The sequence below is a fragment of the Equus asinus genome, chromosome 26 (genome assembly GCF_041296235.1).
Source record: "Equus asinus isolate D_3611 breed Donkey chromosome 26, EquAss-T2T_v2, whole genome shotgun sequence".
Lineage (NCBI taxonomy): Eukaryota > Metazoa > Chordata > Mammalia > Perissodactyla > Equidae > Equus > Equus asinus.
In genome coordinates, this window is record NC_091815.1 from 23,592,883 (window position 1) to 23,614,607 (window position 21,725).

A 21,725-nucleotide genomic window follows, 5' to 3' on the forward strand; every position below is an offset into this window, starting at 1 on the left:
CTGGAATTAATACCATTTTGAATTATTGCTTAGGATGTGCAATTTAGAAAATAGATTTGGGGCCGGCCTGTGGCGCAGTGGTTAAGTTCACACGCTCCACTTTGGTGGACCAGGTTCACAGGTTTGGATCCCAGGCATGGACATAGACGGCTCATCAGCCATGCTGTGTTGGTGACTCACATTAAAAATAGACAAAGATTGGCAATAGACGTTCACTCAGGGCCAATCTTCCTCAGCAAAAAAACAAAAGAAAATACATTGGAAAATTCTTCCAGAAGAAAGAGAATAAGAGCAAAAATGATGAATTTGACTCTCCGAACTGAATTTCATCGTACTTCTTCCTGTTAGACATGTCATGGCAGCCCACGGATAGCGTCAGGCTGTGGGACCTGCAGGGGATGAGATAGGTGCAGACTTGAGGGTCAAGGGAGAAGGTTCTAGCATGATTTCCTCGGGTGAGCCAGCCCTCCACTGTAGAATTAGGATGTCCCACTAGAGTCCTGGAGGTCCTAGGGGCGGGAAGGTGACTTTAGCAAATGGACACAAATTAAACAGAACGGGGAAGGAATACTTCTGTCCTTTTGGCTTAGTTTTTCAGAGTATCTCTATACTTTGTTCTGTTTTATAAAAGTCACTTACGCCTGTGAAAGGAAGGAAGAAAGTAAGGAGGGCTGGAAGGAAGAAGGTAGGGAAGCTGGTCGGTTGGTTGGAAGGAGGGGTGGTTCCATGTCCTACACGTTTAGCAAGCACTGTCGGGGTGCACCCCGTGTGGCCTGCCCTGTTCCGACACTGGCCATAGAGTTCAGAGGGCTGCAGGGGAGGTGGGAGGAGTGGGGCCAAAACGCACAGGTACACACGGCAGATCATCATGAGGTACACACAGTGAGGAAGCAGCACAGGAACTCATGACCGTGTGCTCCTGGGCTGGGAGGAGCCCCAGAAGGTCCAGCGGTCAGACGAGGCCTCTCTGAGGAGGTCACACTTGAGCTAAGCTGGATGGATGAGAAGCTGCCAGTCATGGGGAATACTGGAGAGGGCACTCTGGGCAGACAGACCAGCCAGTGCAAAGGCCCTGAGGCAGGAACATGCCCGGTGTGTTTAAGGAATGTTGGGAGGCCTGTGTGGGAGGAGATGAGGACAAATTGTTCAGACCTCATGGGCTGTGGTGAGGAACGTAGTCTGAAAGTGAATCCCCCACATATCCACCTTTTGAGCCGAGAGTTTGGTAAACTTGATAGGCCAAGCTAAGCGCTCTGTGAGTTTTGCTTTCTAAAAATGAATTCACACTATGCGTACCACTGCTTTATTCCCATGACGGGTCTGGGAGAAGCTCTCGCCGTGTCGTGCGAGTCAGCTCCTCTTGTCTCTGGCAGCTACAGGGTCTGGTCTTCTGGGGCCCCGCCCTTCTCCTGCCCACCGATTCTGTGCGCTTCACAGGCAGGACCCCGTGAAGTGTCCCTGGCACCCGTGGGTCCACACGAGCCTCTCTGAAGGACACACTCCCAGAAGGAGAGCACACTTTAAAGTTTCCAGCAGGTCTTGTGACCGTCCTCCAGAGGAGAGCCTGTGGACAGTGCCCCTTTTTTGCGGTATAAGCAGCGAGGGCCCAGCCTGCTCCCCCCGGGGAAGACGGGCACCGCACATCGTGTGTCCTCGCTGAGTCTCATTCTCCCCGTGCAGGGGCTTCTGGGAAATGGCGAAATCCAAAGGGAACGGGGGGTCAGTCCCCTCCTAGCTCCCATGGGAGGAATGCGTGCTCCAGGGTTTCTGCGTCTCTCCGTCCTTCTCTCTCGGATCTGAAGGTTTTCCCTTGCCCAGAGAAGGCCCTCGGAGAGCTCCCTAATGCAGCCAGACCCCCGGCCCAGGCGTTCTCATTTGGGAGGAGTATGACCTGACAAAGCCTGCCGCCCGCCCGCCCTCACTTTGTTAAAGTCCCAAGGCTGGCAGCTGAGGAGAGAGAGACGACGTCGACCTCAGAACCATGGGGAGCCCCACAGCTTCTGTCCCCACGGGCCAAAGACTTCTGTCTTGAGTTACAAAGTGATGAAGTCTAGGTGTCAGCTTTTGTAAAACTGGTTTTTGTTATCATTGTTGTCATAACATGTGATTCTGGTACAGTAAATTCAGACAGTTCAGAAGGGGATCAGATGAAAAAGTCCCGTTTTTCCACTTCCTAATGACTCCTCCTTTCAAGAGGTCATCATTGTTCATTGTTTCTTCCAGAATGTTCTTTCCGCATATAAAAGCGTATTATTAAGCCAAAGGCAGCTATGTTCCACACACCATACGTCTTCTGGGGGCCATCTTTTGTGATAGAAACGTGGTGGTCCAGCACGGTGACCCCTGGAGGCTCTGCGGCCTCGTGGCCCTGGCTGGCATCTCGACTCCTCCACTCAGGCCATGTGTCTTTGGACAAGTGTCATGTAGTCACTTTCTCTCTCCGTGCCTCAGTTTCCCATCTGTATAATGGGGGGCGGGGCATAGGAATAGTGGCTCCGGGGGAAGCTGCCGTGTGGGTTTAACAAGTGGGCTAACACAGAGCCCTCGGGATGGGGGATGGTGCCCGGCGCACGGCGAGGGCTGTGCCCCTGTTAGCTGTCATTATTTGTTCCCCGGTGATGGCGACACATCAAGTCAGGGACCCAGTTTTCACCGGGGAGGTAAGACCTGAGCCTACAGGCTGGGCCAGAACCAGAAGGCAAGAGGAAGCGTCAGGGGCAGTCTCAGGAGTGGAGGACATGGTGTCCCGCGGGCGCCAGCCGTGGCCGGGAGAGGGCCCCGGAGCCACGGGATGACAGCCTGTGGAGCCAGCAGAGGGCGAGGGAGCCGCCGAGCAGGGTGGGTGCTGGTCAGGGTGCTGGTCACCCTCCGGTAAATGGTGAGAGCAGCCCTCACTTTCCAAGCGTCCGCGCCGTGTGAGGCGCCGGCCAGCCCTGTGCAGCAAAGCCCCCAGCTCTGCGAGGTCAGGGTGTTCTCCCATGAGCAAACCAGCATCAGAGAGGTGGTACAATCCGCCCAGGGTCGCACAGCAGGAACAGGCAGAGCCGGGACTCAGACGCAGGCCCATCCACCTCCAGGCTCCTGCTTTTAACCCAAGGCTGTGCTTCAGTGGCTTTTAGCCCACAGAGCATTCTGGAAGGTGGTACAAGGTCGGCTTTGGGAATGCCGAAGAGGGGGATGGTGGTCGGAGTGGCCAGGCTCGCAGGCCAACTTCTGGAGCGGGAAGTCCAGTGGAACAGTGGGCATGGTGGCAGTCAGGGCTCTAGGCTCCCGCTCAGGGCAAGCCACCCCATGATGCATGAGCTCTCCTACCCCACGTGACGGATGAGGAGCCCGAAGTCAGGCAGGTCTGATGACAGGCCCTGGGGCATCCGGGCCGGGGCTCCTGCCTGGGGCCCTACACTTCCCACAGGGGCCAGTCCTCCCCAGGGGACTGTCTGTTTGGGAGGCCCCATCCCTCCTCTGTGACTGGAAGCCCTGGTCTTGGCTCCCCCATCTCTCACCCAAACAACTGCAGGAGCCTCCCTGCTGCCTCCTGTCCCCACTCCCATGAGGGTCTCTTTTCTCTCCAGCAGCCAGAGCCAGTCCTCCCAAAGTGCAGATGAGGAGCAGCACTCCCCAGCTCAGAGTCCAGGGGCTCCCACGTGCAGCCAGGTCCCCTCTGAGGCTCACCGTTCCCCCACGTCTGCCCCCACCCCTCCCGGGCCCCTCCCTCCACCCCTCGCCCTGCTCACACCCTCTGCCCCCCTGGGCCTCACCCCCCTCACACCTCCTGGCCTGGGATGCTCCTCTGCCCTGTGGCTCCCTCCCTCCCTCCAGGACCCTGCTCAGCGGTGACCTCCTCAGGAAGGCCATCCTCCATCCCTGTGGCTCCTTATCCACTTACCGAGCTCTCTTTTTCTTCAAAACCCTTCTCTCTACCGCACCTCATGGGGTCTCCCTTTCCATTCAGTTGCTCATTGTAGGTCTCCCCTCCTGGAGGTTGGCTCCACGTTCACAGCTGAACCCCGCGCCCCACCCCCCACCAGAGAAGGTTCCCAGGAGGTATTTGTGGGCTGAGGGAACGAGTGGACAAGCAGAGTCCCGCTTCTGTCGCACTCCGCCAGGTGAAGTGGACACGGCTGCGGCCACTCGCCCAGGGCAGCCAGCCTTCTCGGGTCAGGACAGCTTGGAGAAGCCACTCAAGCCTGCCCGAGACCCCCTGACCCGACCCTCTCGTTCCAGGCAGGTGGACACCAACACGAAAAACGTCTTCGGGCAGCCGCGGCTGCGGGCATCTCTCCGAGACCTGCGCTCCCCGCGGAAGAACTACAAATCCACCATCGAGGACGACCTGAAGAAGCTCATCATCATGGACAACCTGGCGCCCGAGCAGGAGCGGGAGGCAGGCGTACGTGGCAGGGCCGGGGGCGGGAGGCGGCCAGCTGCCTACGGAGTCAGGACGTCACATGGTTCCGGGACAGAATCAGTGTGAACCGGCCTGGGCGGGCTCGTGGGGAAGTTATCCCAATAGTACCACATGTGGCCAGAAAAGGACGCTGTCGTTGGTCCTCATGTCCTTCTCCTGGGGCCCAGGGAGCAGGCGGTGCTGGCCCTCCAGAACCTGGTGGGCCACAAGTTGGGGAGGTGGTATCCCCAGGGGGAAACCAGGGTGCTTTGACCAGAAAGGGGACAGGGTTGGACGCTGGGTGCGTAAACGCCACTGATGACCAGGCCGGGAAGAAATCTCAGAGCACGGTGACCATGGCCAGGCTGTGACGCGCCACACGTCCACCCTGTCTCGGCAGCAGTCGCCACAGAAGAGCCTGCAGCGGACGCTGTCGGATGAGAGCCTGTGCAGCGGGCGGCGGGAGCCCAGCTTCGCCAGCCCTGCCGGCCTGGAGCCCGGGCTGCCCAGCGACGTGCTCTTCACCGGCACCTGCGCCTTCCCCTCCAGCACGCTGCCCGCCCGCCGCCAGCACCAGCACCCCCACCCCCCCGGCCCCGGCGGCCCTGGCACGGGCCCTGCCCCCGGCAACGGCTTCCCCGAGAAGAAATGTGAGCCGGGACTCTGGGGGTGGCAGGGGGCGACCCCAGGGCTGGGAAGTGGGGGCATCACCACTGGAGGTTGTTGGTGTCAGTGTCAGCTGAGGGAGGGATCTGGGGGGCACATGAGCATGGAGGGGGGCCCTGATGGTTGGGCACTGAGTGTCACCCTCGGGGCAAGGGATGTTAGCCGAGCATCTAGGGATCACCTAGCATGCAGAGCGCCCAAGGATTGGGGTCGTCTGAGACCAGAGAGAGGACATCAGACTGGAGAGCTCATCGTGGGGCCCCGAGGGTGGGTGTCTATTTGCTGCTCCCCACTCCTGGTTCCAGCACCAGACAGATTGCTTCATGAGTGTTCACTGACTTAGCTGACTCACCCGAAGTCTGCCACCTCTTGTGGGGGGTGCAGGGGTGTGACTCCCCCACCCCTTTGTTCATCCTCAGATATTTACCGGCTGTCCCTTGTGAAGGGGCACCGTGCACGCAGCCCCATCAAAAAGCTGAGCGCTGGCTGGGGGTGGCCGTGGCTTTGTCCACCCTGTCGTCCCTTATCCATGACCCCAAAGGCTCCGAAACTGAAATGCAGCACAGAAGCTGGGGCCAAACTCATTGGGTGGCGAGACCCAAACCTGGGCCGCCATGAGGCTGTTTCTGGTCCTTTAGCCCACTCAGTGTCAGCCATCACTGCTCCCCGCAGACACTGGGGTGTCAACTATGGGGTCCTCCCCAACCTCTCTGGGGGTGTTAGGAATATACAGCATCAGCACAGCTTTCTCAGATCCAAACAGATCGTGACTTCAGAGATGTGTCCATCCCAAGGGTTTTGGTTGAGGTCCCGTATCATCTATTTTTACTTTTTTTTTCCCCCCAAGGAAGATTATCCCTTAGCTAACATCTGCCAATCTTCCTCTTTTTGCTGAGGAAGACTGGCCCTGAGCTAACATCTGTGCCCATCTTCCTCTATTTTATATGTGGGACACACACCACAGCATGGCTTTTTGCTAAGTGGTGCCATATCCGCACCTGGGATCTGAACCGGCAAACCCGGGCCACCGAAGTGGAACATGCGCACTTAACCACTGTGCCACCGGGCCGGCCCCCCATATCATCTAGAAGGAGCCTCTGGTACACTGCTCTCCAGTGTCTGGGTCCATATCCCTTGTCCTGGTGTTTTGGGGCCCCCCGGCCGCTGGCTCCTGGTGGGGGTCCGATTGGCTTCCACACACTGCACCTCCAGAAATAAACTTCTGATCCCACACCCAGATCTCCCTGTCTCCCTTAGTGCCAGCGGTCTCCCACTCTGCCCAGGCCAGAACCTCGATGACATCCTGGGCCCCCCCATCACACACCCACACCCACTCTCCAGGAAACATTTCTCATTCTGCCTACAAAATAGATCCAGGAGGGGCCGGCCCGGTGGCGCAGCGGTTAAGTTCACATGTTTCGCTTCAGCGGCCCAGGGTTCGCCGGTTCGGATCCCGGATGTGGACATGGCACTGCTTGGCACACCACGCTGTGGCAGGCGTCCCACATATAAAGTACAGGAAGATGGGCACGGATCTCAGCTCAGGGCCAGTCTTAGCTCAGGGCTAATCTTCCTCAAAAAAAAAAAAAAGATCCAGGATCTGCCCACTTGTCCCTCCACAACCCTGCCTGCTGCTGTCCGCCCTCGTCTCCCTCCTGGACCAGCACAGCCTCCTCTCCGTCTCCCTGCTCCCCCCACTGCGACACACACACACACACACACACGTCTCACACACAGACACACACACACACACGTCTCACACACACACACACACACACACACACGTCTGTCCCTACACATAGCCAGAGGGCGCCTGTGAGCACCCATGTTAGGTCACGTCCCTCCCTGCTCAGAGCCCTCCCGTGGCTCCACGGGAAGGGGCAATGTCATCGTGGCCCACAAGGCCCCACACGGCCAGCCCTGTCACTTCTCTCACTTCACCTCCCTCTACTCTCTCCCTCTCGCTCTGTCCCAGCCGCACGGGCCTCCTCCATCTTTCTGAACCTACAGTCACGTTCATGCCTCGGGGCTTTTGTACTGGCTGTTCCAGTTGCCTGGAATGCTCTTCCCCCACGGATCCCCCAGCTCACTCACTCCCCTCCTTCAGAGCTTTATTCAGACACCACATTCTCAGCGAGGCCTCCCCTCGCACCCTCATTAAATTGTACCCATGTGAGCATGTGACTCCCCTCACCCTGCAGGGCATCTCCCTGGTGTTTTTCATCTAATAAAGATCACGTGTTTATCTCACTGTGTGTAATATTGTAACAATCGGGTATAAAGTGGAACCTGACATGTCAGTTGCTTCGTCTCGCCTGCCGTCCTCACCGTCCCCGTCTTTGCTCTCCCTGCCAGCCACCATCTCGGCCTCGGAGCTCTCGCTGGCTGACGGGCGGGACCGGCCGCTGCGGCGCCTCGACCCCGGGATGATGCCGCTGCCCGACACGGCCGCCGGCCTCGAGTGGTCCAGCCTGGTCAATGCAGCCAAGGCATACGAAGGTAGGCGCCTTCCACCAGCCCCGCCGGATCCCTACCCTTCTCCGTTTCAGAAGGATCAGTGAGGGGCCTTGGGGCTTTGAAGGGGGACGCATTTGAGTCCCAGAATTGGGGAGCAGGCTTCACGTCCTACCCTGTCACTTGCTCGCTGTGCAGCCTGGGCGGGTGTCTTCATCTCTCTGATCCCCAGTGACTTTGTCTACAAAACAGGGATGTGACTGTTCCCACTGCCGGGGCCGCAGTGAGGAGTATATGAAATGCTGTGTGTGAAACATGTCAGACACAGAACGAGCCCTCAACAGACGGTACCTTGTATTATTACAGGGCAACATTGCCATAATCCAAACTGTGTTTAAATTTGCTCTGGTTGCAACTGGCAGCAAACCCAAATTAACGATAACTGAAACATGCAAAGTTTTGTGGAGGTAAAAATCCTGGGATGGGGGACCGGCCTAGTGGTTGAGTTTGCGCTCCGCTTTGGCTGCCCAGGGGTTCATGGGTTTGGATCCCGGGTGTGGACATGGCACTGCTCATCAAGCCATGCTGTGGTGGCGTCCCACATACAAAGTAGAGGGAGATTGGCGCAGATGTTAGCTCAGGGCCAGTCTTCCTTACCAAAAAAAAAATCCTGGGGTGGGCACTCTGGGGCTGGTGTGGCACTTCCACAAGTTCACAAGGGCCTGGACTCCTTCCAGCCTCTGCTCTGCCATTTTGGGGGGCAGGGTTGGGGGGGGGGGTGTCATCCTCATGGTCCAAGATGGCTGCTGGAGCTCTGGCCATCAAGTTCAGCTCCCACCAGCAGGAGAGAGGACACATCCCCTCCCCTTACGGATGCTTCCCGAAGCCTCACCCTCCTCCTGTGCTGACTTCCATTGGCCAGAGCATCACACACAGCCACACTTAGCTGCAGGCAGGCTGGGAGATGAGGCCATGTGCCCAGCTAAAATGTGGGATTAAGTTATTACGGAAAACGGGAAACCGATCCTGAGGAACAGCTAGCGTTCTCTGCTATTTCCTTCCCACCTGACCTTGGGCGAGCAGCTTCACCTTCCTGAGCCTCAGTTTCCTCATCTGTACAGTGGGACTCAGGGTGATCCCTGACAGACACGAGCATGTTCTTCTGGCTCACGTTTCCATCTTTGAGGCCACTCCTTTGCTGTGCCTCCTCCAAGAAGCCCTCCCTGATATCCCCCATCTGGATCAGGCACTGCTCCTGTGATCCCACTGCCCTGACCCCCTTCCTGTGCTGTGCCCATCCCAGCCCTGACCACTCTGGGCCGTCACTGTCTCATGATGTGTCTCTCTCCCCATCGGGCTGGGAGGGCAGGACCCAGGGCTGCCTCAGTCACCACTGGGTGCCCAGCATGGGTCTGGCAGACCAGGATCCGTCAGTGCAGATGCAGAGGGTGCCTGTGCTTCATGTTGCCCCGATTGAGCCGTCCGCATGTGGCAGGAGGCCCCAGAGGAAGCTTCCTTCCTCATCTGCTCTCGTTCGTTTCTTCTGTCCATCCTGCAGCCTCTCCTGGCCGCAGGCTGTGGCGGTGAGGCCTCGGGGGGACAGGGGGGCCACCGGGCAGGGGGGAATGGTCAGAGAATGCCGGCCGGGCCTCTGGTCTACCCCAGTCTTAGGCTCCGGGACCAGTAGAGCAGGGCTGCCGGGCAGCAGCCCAGTGCTGCGGGTGGATCTGAGCCTTTGGAGGCCTGACTCCCTCAGTGGGGAGAGGGTTACTCGGGGCGCTTCCTGGAGGAGGCAGCTGTGCAGCAGGAGCCCCTCCTGAGCCGGCACTTTGTCGCTTTACAAACAGTAGCTCTTCCCATCCAGTCTGAGGGGTGTGTTAGGATTCCCATTTACCGATGGGGAAACCGAGGCTCGGCTGCCAGAGTCAACTGGCCAGGACACACGGGTCAGGATTTGAACCCACGCCTGAACAGCCCTCCGTTGTTCAGAGAACAGACCGTTTACAGGGAAAGGACTCAGTGGCCCTCAGCTTCTGAGGACTCCGCTCAGCCTCTCCTAACAAGACAGGTGCAGTGGGAGCTCCTGGCGCCTCCTGCCCTCACAGGACTGCGGGGATGGAGCGTGACGGTGCGGGGGCGGGGGGCGGGCAAGCAGGGAAGGGCCCCATGTGCATTGCAGGCGTGAGCAGGGTACAGGCCCCTGTGGAGGGCGGCTTGGCCGTCCCTGCCCCGAGCCTGACAGTGCCCCTCCTCTGGCCGACAGCTCCCGGGAGCCGGGGTGTGGGGACAGCCTTCCCCCGGTGTGAGCCAGTGACCGTCGTCATGGCCCATCTGGCCTGGCGTCGTTCCTCTTGCTCCCCCGCCGTCCAGAAGGCCACAGTGGGCAGCAGGGGTGATTCCTGGAGAAACAAGAACCCCGAATATTTTATTGGTTCATTGGTTGACTCCACAGACTGGATGCTGGTGGCCCAAGGACTTCGCGTGTCGCCTATAAGTCCCAGGACTGTCAGGCTGTGCAGGACTGGGGTCCAGGCAGTACGGGGCCCGGAGAGTGGAGGACACGGTGTCTCCTGAGGGAGGGAGGATCGCCAGGGGTTGGAAAGGAAGCCCGAGCTGCGGCCTGGGTCCGAGCCCCAGCCTTGCCGCTGGTGGGTGGGCTGGGTGACAGGCTGGCTTTTGTGGCCTCAGTTTGCCCATCTGTAAAGTCAGATCCTAGTCCCGCCCTGCAGGGGGCTCTGAGCATTAAGTGGGTTTACATAGATTCACCGTTTATAACGCCTGTGTGTCCCTGGGATGTTTGGGATTTTGCCGAGATTTGGGAGCCAGGAGGGGTCTGAGGGCCTTTACTGAGCATCCCCTGCAGGTCTCCACGGGGCCCGCAGAGGGGCCCTCCCTCCCCAGGCTCCCGGAGCAGTGGGCAGGGTCTGCTCCAGCCCAGGGCTCTTGATTGGATGGGGTGCGCGGGCCAGGCTGTGTCCCGGGAGGAATGCAGGGAGTGGGGCCAGGTGCTGGGCCGGCTTCTGCCCCCGGGTCTCCCGGCATCCTATCCTGGTCCTGTGCCCGCGGGAGGCGGATGGCCAGCTCCGGGCCTCTCCCTGGAGACCCGGAGGCCATCTGGGGAAGGCAGAGCTGTCCAGACACTGACCCACCCAGCCATGGGCCCTTATACCAGGGCCCTGCCCCTGCTCCGCACCCCACAGCCACCGCTTTACCCTCCTGCCCGTGTCTGTGGGAAACGCACCCACGGGTGGGAAAGCTCAGGGAGCCAGCTCGGTGGCGCTGGGTCCTCACCCAGACTGTGCGTCAGTCGCCCAGGGAGCTGTTTCCTCCTCCTTTATGAAATTAACAAATGCAGCGCAGTGACAGCATGGAGGTTACGGGGGGGAGGGGGGGGAGGCAGGTGGGGGGCGCAGCAGAGAGGCCTGGAAGGAAACGCGGATACCATAGTGGCAGTTACTGCCCTGGAGCTGGGAGGGGGCCAGTCCGGGAGTGGAGTCATGGTGCCTTCAGCTCATTGTAAGGTTTGATTTTTTTTAGTGAAGATATATGTGGGTTATCCTGTGCCGGTAGATTAAATGGAAAAGACTAGGGGCTGGCCCGGTGGCGCAGCGGTTAAGTGCGCACGTTCCGCTTCTCGGCGGCCCAGGGTTTGCTGGTTCAGATCCCGGGTGCGGACATGGCACCACTTGGCAAAAAGCCATGCTGTGGTAGGCGTCCCACATATAAAGTAGAGGAAGATGGGCATGGATTTTAGCTCAGGGCCAGTCTTCCTCAGCAAAAAGAGGAGGATTGGCAGCAGTTAGCTCAGGGCCAATCTTCCTCAAAAAAAAACAATAAAAATAAATGGAAAAGACTAAAGGAGTTATTGTTAATTTGGGTAGGTGCGTCCGTGGCATAGTAGTTTTGTTAAAAAAAAAAAAAAAACTAACAGGAGAGATACTTAGTGATGTTTCTTCAGGTGAAACACAAATACAGAGATGTCTGGGATTTGCTTTAAAATATTCCAGAAAACAAAAAAGTAAAGGGGATCACGTTCTATGGTATCAGAAAATAGGGAAGGGCTAAAAAAAATAAAAGGGGATAGGGCGTGTCAAAGGGACCCAGGAGCCAACCTGGAGCGCTCCCGGTGGCCTACGGTGGAAGGATTGAGCGACAAAATCAATAGCGGTCGTCTTGGATTATAACCCGAGGAATAAAATGAATACCCGAGTCCATTCTCTTACAAGTAAATAACTTAATACACAGATGGGGGTAACGCGGCAACTCTTGGTCACAGGAGGGTTCCAATTCATAAATCTAGAAGGCACAGGGGGAGCAGAGAATCCTCAGGACGACACTGTGATTGTTGATGAGTGCTGAAATTCGTGGGGAAGCTTTCAGCAGAAGAAGGATGCTGACATAGCCTCAGTGTCTGCCTCAGAATATTCTGGATTATTGTGCACTCCACAGATGCTTTTCTGCTCTCCTTTTGAGTGGGGGCTGGACTTAGTTCCCCGCTTCTAACAAATTGAGTATGGAAAGAGAAAAACAGTAACTTCACGGTGGACAGAGTGGGCAGACAGCACCGTAACCAGGCGAGCGAGGTCACCGTCGCCGGCGACCAGACACGTGACATCATGGACCCCTGGTACAGTGCACTGAGAGGGACACACCACCTGTCTCGTCTTCCCCCAAATCCATGAAAACATCAGACACACCGAACCTGAGAGACATTCCACCAAGCCTGACCAGGACACTTTGGGTGTGAACGTCACGAAATACAAGGACAGCTGAAAAACTGTCCCGGGTTGGAGGAGACCCAGAGATGTGGCAACTGAGTGCCACATGGGATCTGATGAGACCCCAGGTCAGGGAAAGGACGCGGGTGGGAAACAGGTGCCACCCGCAGAAAGTGTGTAGTTGAGTGAATAATGGGGACCGGTGTCAGTTTCTAGTTTGCTCACAGTGTCCCGGTTATCTGAGAAGTCACGTCGGGGCAGGCTGGGTGGACGGGACACAGGAGTCTCTTCCATCTCTGCAGCTCCTCTGTAAACCTAGTTATTTCAAAATACAGAGTTGTTTTAAATTGAGGAAACAGTTGGGGGAAGGGTCTTGCAAAAGGGCACAGGAGACTTCCCGGGGAGTAGGTATGTTCGTGATCTTGAGGATGGCGATGGAGGCGCAGAGTGTGTAACGTGCCTCACAGCTTCTCGAGTTAGACGCTTTCCACATGTGCAGCGTACTGTATGTGAATTCAGCCTCACTAAACTGTTTTGGTTTTTTTGTTTAAGGAAGATTAGCCCTGAGTTAACATCTGCCAATCCTCCTCTTTTTTGCTGAGGAAGACTGGCCCTGAGCTAACATCTGTGCCCATCTTCCTCCACTTTATATGTGGGACACCTCCCACACCATGGCTTGCCAAGTGGTGCATAGGTCTGCGCCCAGGATCCGAACCAGCGAACCCCAGACCACCGAAGCAGAACATGCAAACTTAACTGCTGCACCACCGGGCTGGCCACTCAATAAACTGTTTTTAAAAAGTAAAGGAGAGGAGCCGGCCTGGTGGTGTAGTGGTTGGGTTCATGCACTCTGCTTTGACAGCCTGGGGTTCGCAGGTTCAGATCCCAGACACAGACCTACACACCACTCATCAAGCCATGCTGTGGCAGCATCACACATAAAAAATAGAGGAGGATGGGCACCAGACATTAGCTCAGGGCCAATCTTCCTCACCAAAAAAAAAAGAAAAGTAAAGGAGAGGAGTAATCAGAAGAATAAAAAACAGCAAAGAAATGCTGGGGGGGAAGCCAGGGTGTGTTGAAACTGGTGATGGGTTCAGGAGGACTCGTGATGCTATCTTCTCTGCTTTGGGGCCACGTTTGAAGTTGTTCATATAAAAATATTTTCAAAGAGAATATTAAATCCAAGGCAGAACACAAGAGCTATGAAGGATACTAGCGAATCAGGGAAATTTTAAGATGATTCTATTAGACAGTGTATGGTATAAATGTTAAATTTCTTGAATGTGATAGTGTGCTGTGTCCTTACTTTTTGGAGAAGTGTAGTGAAGTCCATGACGTTGAGAAGTGTATTGAAGGGACCATGACGTTGGCAGTTTACTCTCAAATGATTAAGGGAAAAAATATACACACACGCCGATAAGGAGAGAAAGAGACACTGTGGCAAGATGTTAATAATTGGAGAGTCTAAGGAAAGGGTGTTCAGGTTTTACTGTGCTGCTGTTTACGCACAGAAATGTAAACAGTTGCTCGCTGGCGGTGTGTGTGCGCTGCCCCTGGCGGTGCCCTCTCCCCGGGGCACACGCGCAGACCTGCCTGCTGCCTGCGTCCACGTGGTCCCCTGTCCAGCTGCCCCGGGGCTCCCTGACCCGCTTTTCGAGGGCAGCAATTCCTGCCGTCACAGGGCGATCACCTCACAGTCCAGCTAAAAATGCAGGTGCTCAGGCCGCACCCAAAGCGTCACGTATCTGTGGTGGGATCCAGGGATCCCCGCTTTAACTGGCAGCCCCCCGTGACTTCTCCCCCCGTATACACGATATTCTCTGCTGCACTTTTCCTTTGAAATTTCGCAGACACGCTCAGAGCTAGAGCGTAGCAAACCCCCACCTGGCCACCAGCCAGCTTCGACCCGGTCCACTGACTCACTGATGACACCAGGTCACTGGCGCTGACTTGGGTTGGGTCCTTCCTCACACTGTCATTTCACTCATTCCTCTGTGCCTTGAGTTGGGTGTAAAGTGGCCATTGGATCTAGAAGGATCCGAATCAGGGTGGGGTTTGCTGGTTCTCCTTATTTGGTTTTTTGGCAAGAATCCCCCCCAGGTGCTTGCGCGATCTCACAGAAGTGGCATGGGGAATGTCTTGGGGGTGTGCAGGGGGAGGCGTGGCTTGTTGGTCTGGGGGCCCTGCCAACCCCACTCCCCCTTCTCTCCCCGGCAGTGCAAAGAGCCGTCTCGCTCTTCTCTCTCAACGACCCAGCTCTGAGCCCGGACGTCCCACCTGCTCACAGTGCTGTCCACAGCCACCTGAGCCTGGAGAGGGGGCCCGCGACCCCCAGGACCACCCCCACCATGAGGTGAGCTTTCCCTGGGTGCACCCAGGGGCCCGGCCACACAAGGCCCAGGAGGCGGCCTGCCCGTGCAGTGAAAGAGGGACACCGGGCAGGAGGCAGGTGCTGCAGTCAGCCCGCCACCCGCCAGGCAAAGCCAGGAGCATCTCCTCGCACGTCACTGACAGTAGGGGCCCCTCCCACCGTCTGCCCAGCTCGGGCCCCCGCTCTCCGCCTCAGTTTCCCCTTTGTCTGCTCCTGGGTCTCCTCCACGGATTCCTCAATTATGCAAACGTTCGCCTGCCCTTTGCCTTCCCCCGCCCCACAGGTCCTGTGCTGGGCTCTCTGGGGACCGGCCCAGGCCCTGCTCACGAGGCTCTCGGGGGCAGGAGGACAGAGACAAATGTTGTGCGTTTGTCTCCTCCCATTTAGTGCTATGTGTCTGTCGGCACTCGAGTGGCAGAGACTAGAATTAAAAAGCGGGAGAGAGAATGGGCAGGGCGTGTATGCACGTCCCTGGATCTCAGTAGTGCATTTCACACTCAGGTGCACTCCTGGCCGTGCCCGGCGGCCGGGCCCTGAGCTTCGGGCGCTGTGAGCGCTGTTCCAGGGCGGCTTTTCTCTTCTTGGTTTGGCTTCCCACACTGGCTGCAGAACTCAGCCCCCACCAGAGCTGTGCCCCTGGGATGGCAGGACTAGGCAGTGACTGCCAGTGCTGTTGCAGCCGGGGTGGGGACAGGGAGGGGGCAGAAATGGAGGACCTGTGGCCTCTGGGCACACACCTTCGCCCCCTTTGCCCCTAAACTGGTGACCTCCTCCCCCCGCCTCCACCTCCCCTGCAACCCCTGGTCCCCAAGGTCCAGGACTGTGACGGGAGGAAGGGCTGGGGGGGCGGGAGGGCCGAGTGCTCCCCGCTCCCTGGGCCGAGACCCCTGCCTCCCTCCTCATCTGCTGCAGCCCCCGCTTCGCCGCACCCCCAGCGGCTGTGTGCATCCCTCAGTGCTCCCACAACCCCAGCCTCACCCACAGACTGCCCTCGCTGAGTGGAGCGTGGCGGGAGGGCTGGCTTCCGGCTTCCCCCGGAGCTGCTCCTCCCAGCGCCCCTCGGGGCTTTGCAAGGAGAGGACTCCCCAGAACCTTGGGGGCAGAGGGGCCTGTGCCCCATGTTCCTCCTAGCTCTGGGCCTTGGGCCTGACCCTGTCCCCTGTCCCTGCAGCGAGGAGCCGCCCCTGGATCTGACAGGCAAGGTGTACCAGCTGGAGGTGATGCTGAAGCAGCTGCACACGGACCTCCAGAAGGTAAGGCGACCAGGCAGCTGCCTCGTGTGGCACTCACCTCCCCATTCCACTTCCAGACGCTCTGGGGGCCAGCGAGACTGAGGCCCATGTCCCAACCCACCCCTTCTATTCCAGGGAAGGCCGCCACCTTTGAATGTAGTCAAGACTAAAGAGAAAAAAGTGACAATACTGGCACCAGCCCAGTGGCATAGTGGTTAAGTTCATGCACTCCACTTCGGCAGCCCAGGGTTTGCAGGTTCAGATTCCAGGTGTGGACCTAGCACCGCTCATCAAGCCATGCTGTGCCAGGCATCCCACGTACAAGATAGAAAAAGATGGGCACGGATGTTAGCTCAGGGCCAATCTTCCTCACCAAAAAAAAAAAAAAAAGTGAAGGCTGGTAAGCACACGGAGAAATTCTCGTTCATTCTTGGAGGGAGAATAAATTGGCTCAACCTTTTTGGGGGGCAGCTGGACAATATTTATCAAAAATGTAATTGCAGGATGTTCATTGCTGCACTGTTAACAATAAAAAGTTGGAGCCAGTGCAGCCGTTCCTTCACAGGAGAAAGTTATGTGAATGACAGGACACCCATGCAGCGGAATATCCTGCAGCCAATTAAAATAATAACAGAAATCTGTATATTTACCAACATACAAAAGAAGTCTAGTAAGTAAAAAACTAAGCAAGCAGCAGCACTGTTTCCTGGAACAGCACACACTTAAATGTTTACCATCCACGAGTCAGAGGGGCATGCAGAAGGCAACCTTCCGGATTGTTCCGCATCCTCATCTCCAGGGTGTGGAAGAGGGAGGAGAGAGGTCAGAGGATGCCGACTTGTTGTTTTATGTACTCTGGGGTGAAAGGCAAATAGTGGCAGAGTAGAAGGTGCGGGTCTCAAGCACAGGACTCCAGGGCCCGGGTTCAGCCCCACCCCACCGCTCGATGCTGTGTGACCTCGGACAAGTCACTGCCCTGGGATGTCCGTGATCCTGGAAGGGCGTCTCAGAAGAGGCCGTGGAGCCCGTGCGGCAGCCCCACACCCACTTCCCAGCTCCACACCTGCTCTTCCGGGAAAATGGGGGTGACAGCAGTCCCCAAGTCCTTGGGCGGCTGTGAGGGTGAAATGAGGTGACGATAATGACAGTGGGGTTTGGCGAACGGTTACTCCACATTAGGCTGTGTCTCAAGAGGTTGGCATATATGTCCTCATAGAAACCTCAGCCACCCCTCTTAGAGCTGAGGGACCCAGGGCCCAGAGAGGTGCAGCGACCTCCCCAGGGTTGCTCAGCTGTCGAGAAGCAGAGCTGGGATGGGAACCTTGGCAGCCTGGCTCTATCCCACAGCCGAGCCGGGGCTCCCCAGCCCGGGAGCCACTGGCTGTGCCGCCCGCTGATGCCCGGCCCCACCCGCAGGAGAAGCAGGACAAGGCCGTGCTGCAGTCGGAGGTGGCCAGCCTGCGGGAGAACAACCAGCGGCTGCAGGAGGAGTCGCAGGCCGCCAGCGAGCAGCTGCGCAAGTTCGCTGAGATCTTCTGCAGGGACAAGAAGGACCTGTGAGACGGAGAGGCCGCGGCCCCTGCTCCCCTCTCCCTCAGCTCGCTCCAGGTTGCAGGCGTGACCAAGAGAACCCAGCCAGGGCCCTGCCGTCCTCCCGGTGGACACGGAAACCCCAGACGGCAGTGGGCCCTGAGCCAGGCCTCACCGGGGCTGGGGGCCAGGGTGGACTCATGGTCCCCAAGCCCCAGAGGGTGACATGGTCTCAGGCCTCCCTCTGAACTGCCCGTCTCCGCTCCCTGGGGGCTGGGCTGTGCCCACAACACCCCGGGGGCCCATCCTGCCCTCCCCATCCAGCCTCTTCCTAGGACCAAGCCATCGGAAGCTGGAGGAAGGGGAGGGAGGGCAGGAGCGAGGCTCAGACCTCAGCACTCCAGGAGTTCACGACCAGCTGGCTTCCCCACATACAACAGAGTCTGGGCTGCATGAAAGTCACAGCGTGAAAGCCACCGTCCTTCCCCGAGGCCCCGGAGCAGAGGAAGCCCCAGGGGAAACAGTGCCCTTGCTCCAAAAAGCACGGACATGACCCCTCCCACCCCATCCTTCCGAAAGCAGACAGGAGCACTTTCTTAGAGGCTCAGTGGTTTTCTTGGGGGTCCCAGGATGGAGAGCAGAAATCCCAGCATCCAGAGGCAGCGTCTCGGAGGGAGCGCCCTCTTTGCACACGTGGGACCGTTTACACGGTCTGTTTCTATCGGCCCTTGCCCGCCAGCAGCCTCGGCGCCTGGGCCCCTCCACTTCCAGCTGCTGCCCACCAGGCCCGGGGCAGAGCCCCCCAGCCTCACCGGCCCCGACCACGCAGCGACAGCTCTGGGCTGGAGAGAGACAGCCTTCATCTCTTCTCCGGGTCTGCTTGCCCTTCTCGGCCCGGCTCGCAGGCCCCCCCCACCCGGGGTGGCCTCCCCGTGCGCCCCCACGGGGTGCTGCTTCTCTAAAGGCAATAAGGGGCAGCTGGCCAGCAGCCAGGCCGGTGTGGTACTACACTGTTCACCCAGGAAACAGAGTTTCTTTTTTTCCTTTAAAAACAAAACAAAAAAATATATATATATTTATTTTTTCATGTAGAGTTGCGCCAGAACAAGTCGTTATGGCCACAATCTGTGGATCCCCCCAACCTCCAGCTGAGGATCAAGGCGCGTCCCCCGAGGGCTGGGGCTGCACAGAGGACTAGGAGGGACAGACAGGGTGGGCGGGCGGGTTTCCCTTAGGGGGAGCCACCAGGCAGGAGGTTGTGCGGGCCTGGCTCACGCTGGGAGCACCAGGCGGCCAGCCCTTGTCCAGAGATCCCACCGCCTTCTCTTTGGGGCCAGAAACCTCAGGGAAGGGGGTTCTGGGGACCACACAGGACAGAGGCACTCGGGCAGGTACCAGGCTGGATGAGCAGGGGTGAGAGCAAAGGGCGCCCCTTTGTGCCCCCCTGCCATCCCCCTCTGCCCGCAGCCCCGCCCCGGGGAGCCCTCAGCCCTGCCGGCTCCTCCATCCCGGGGGGTGAGGCGGGGCCAGCTCGGTCCTCAGCCCTGGCCAACTACTGTGACGTCTCTGCCCCTCTCCCTGGACCCCCTTTTCCAGAAGGTTCTCCAGGATCACCCCACCCCCCCTCCTCGGACCCTAACCTGGAGACCACCCTCCCCCCCTTTTTTAAGTCATCTCCTCACCTCTTCAGATCATTCAAATCATTTTGGGGACCTAATCGTGTACATTGACAAGTGTAAATTATGATTTTGGGTTTTGTTTTCTGTTGTTTTTTTTTAAGGATCTCTGCAAAACAAATCTATTTAATTTGAGATTGGTGTTCTATCTGACGGCTGAAGAGAGCGGGAGCATTTTTTTCATGTGTTGATTTGTTTCATTTGGATTTTTTATTTTTATTTTTTTTTTTTTTTCCTATTCCTGTCTTGAGATTTTCTGGCATGTTTCTGGAGGTTTCAAAGGAAATAAATGTTTCATAGAAACGGCTCGTGTGCTCACTAGCTGGGCAGCTGCCTGGAGTCACTGACGAGAGGGTGTGGTCCAGCGTGGGCCCCCTCCCTGTCCCCGTCGTCCCAAGCACTGTGACACACACACACTTCCCTAAGAGCCCGGGAACACCAGCCTTGCAAATTTCTTTTCCTCGAAATCCAGACAACAGAAATCTATCACGCGGAATGTCAAAGTCCTTAAGTTAAAAAGCAGGAGATTGTCCCCCGGAAGTCCCGTACCGGCGGCCCGACAGCCAGACCCAGCCCACGGAGTTGTGTTGGCTTTAGAATTACTGTCCCCTTTAGAACTCTGGAGACCGGGTATCAGGAAAGCCAATCTCCAGCTCAGTAAATGTCTCCTTCGCAGCAAGTCTGGGGCTGAGTGGCCGGCCTCTGGGGCTGGGCTGTCGCCCCCACCAGCCCCCCCACAGCCCTGCTGAATTTGCATTCCACCCCCCTCCCCCCCGTGGGTGGCATTGGGCCTCTGCCCGTCATCTGGCTGGTGGTTTGGGGTGGGAAATGCCCCAGCTTCCAGGCCGGGGGAGCACGGCGAGGTGGAGGTGGCCGGAAAGATACTGACGGCCTCGGTGGCCTCAGCCCGGGCCAGGCCCTCCTCCAGGGGCTCTCCTGGCCGTTGGCCGGGGAGCATCTTCAGCTCCTGGGTCCGGATCTGCAGCTGCCACGCGAACACTTGCAGTTTGACCGGAGGAGCAGGGTCAACCTGATTCTCCAAATCTCGAAATTCCACACGAGAATCCCAAACTCTGGCCTCCCATGGGAAGTCTGGGTCTGGCTCCACCCGGATCTGAGAGCAGCCCAGCTCTGGACAGGGCCGGCCACGTGGCAGGGTCTCAGGCCCACCAGCCCCGTGTACCTGCCGTTGAGTTTTTCATCTCTGAGCTAAAACCTGATGCTTCTCTAACTCAGGCCTTCCCCCAACCCCCGAAAAATATATTTTTTCAAAACGGGTATGTATCCTTTTTCCAGAGGAGGTGGACCAACTATTTCCACATCTCTTAAAAATTCTAGAGTGTTCCAGACATGCTCCCTGCTGTCCCCACCCTCCATGAGGCCCCATCCTTAACCCGTGCCGCCCTCCCCCACCAGCCCTGGACGGGTGGAACAAGCTGTTCTCACATCCTCTCCTGGCGCCTGTGACACACCGACTCCCAGATCCCAGATCCCAGGACGGCACATGCCAGCCCGCGGTCTCACCTCAACTGTGCCCTGCCCGTCCCCTCCCCACCTTGCCCCAGTTGTCCGCTCCCTCTGGCTGGTGCCCTGTCCCCCTCTCTCTCGCACAGGCGCCCTCTCGGATGCTCCCCCGGTCTCTCCCCCTCCCACCCCGTCTCTGGCTCTCTCCTCATCCAGTCTCTGACCCTTTCCCCCCTTTGGCTGTCTCCAGATTTTCCTGTTGCCCCCTAAATTCTTTGTGTCCCTCTCTTCCCTGAGTCTCCTCTCTCTCTGTCGTCGTCCTGGGCCTTTGCCTGTCCCTGGTCCTAACTCTGAGGCTCTCTCCCCAAATGTCCTCTCCTCTGATACTCTTTTTCTCTCTCCTCATTTGTGTGCCCTGGGTCTCTGCCTCCCCTCCGTGAATCTCTTCTGCTTCTCTCTCTCCAAATCACTGTCTCCTTCCTCCTTCCGTCTCCCCAAATGTGTCTGCTATTTTTTATTAGTTATTTCCCCTCTCCCACTAAATCTCCCTCTCTTCTCTTCGCCATAATTCCTGTGGCTCTCCTCATCTCCATCTCTCCCCTGCTCTATTTCTTCCCTCTTCAGCTCTCTCCTGCTCTCTTTTTCTGATTCTCTATAAATTTGTGACTCTCGTGTCCGCGTCTCTCTCCCCATCTGTGTCCTGGTTCTCTCTCACTCTTCACTTCGCCTCACCCAAATGTCAGTCTCCTGATGTCCCTGTGTCTCCACCTTTCTTTCCTTTGCCCCTTTCCCTCCGCTCTTTGCCACCCGTCCGGGACAGGGAGCCCCAGGTGAGGTCTGGGCCTAGGACGAGATGCTGCTGGCTCCCAGCTCCCACCCCAGCCCGGGAGGGGCCACCGTCTTCATTTCCATCCCTTCCCTTCCCCCCGTCCCAGCTCCCAGCTCCCGCCTCCCTCCTCACTTCCCACTGCAGCTGCAGCAGTCCGTTGCCAGGGCAACCACAGCTGGCGGGGCGGGAGCCCCCTCCACCCCATCCCCCCCTCTTCTCCTTTCCGGCAAGGCAGGGAGGAGCTGGGACAAAGCCAGAGAAAGGCGGGGTGCAGGGGGGAGACGGGGAGACAGAGGTAGGGCCGGCTCCAGCTGTTAACCTCAATTGCTTCTTCCCCAGCGAGGCCCCATCTCCCCTTCCTGGTGACGCCCCAAACCAGCCTGGAGGACGAGGTA

At 57.9% G+C, this 21,725-nt stretch overlaps 1 protein-coding gene across 7 annotated transcripts in view; it reads left to right on the forward strand.

Moving 5' to 3' along the window:
• The window catches only part of SIPA1L3 (signal induced proliferation associated 1 like 3), a 260,408-nt gene extending 241,057 nt beyond the window's left edge, over nt 1–19,351 (forward strand). For 6 of the 7 annotated variants that reach the window (XM_044759866.2, XM_044759864.2, XM_070498190.1 and 3 more), the window contains 6 exons: nt 4,225–4,390; nt 4,788–5,037; nt 7,409–7,552; nt 14,446–14,581; nt 15,771–15,852; nt 17,248–19,351. In XM_044759866.2, coding sequence (XP_044615801.2) covers nt 4,225–4,390; nt 4,788–5,037; nt 7,409–7,552; nt 14,446–14,581; nt 15,771–15,852; nt 17,248–17,391 — 922 coding nt within the window. In that variant the 3' untranslated portion in view covers nt 17,392–19,351. The remainder of the gene's footprint in view (nt 1–4,224; nt 4,391–4,787; nt 5,038–7,408; nt 7,553–14,445; nt 14,582–15,770; nt 15,853–17,247) is intronic. The other variant, XM_044759869.2, reaches the window with a different exon arrangement.
• The last annotated feature ends 2,374 nt before the right edge of the window (nt 19,352–21,725 follow it).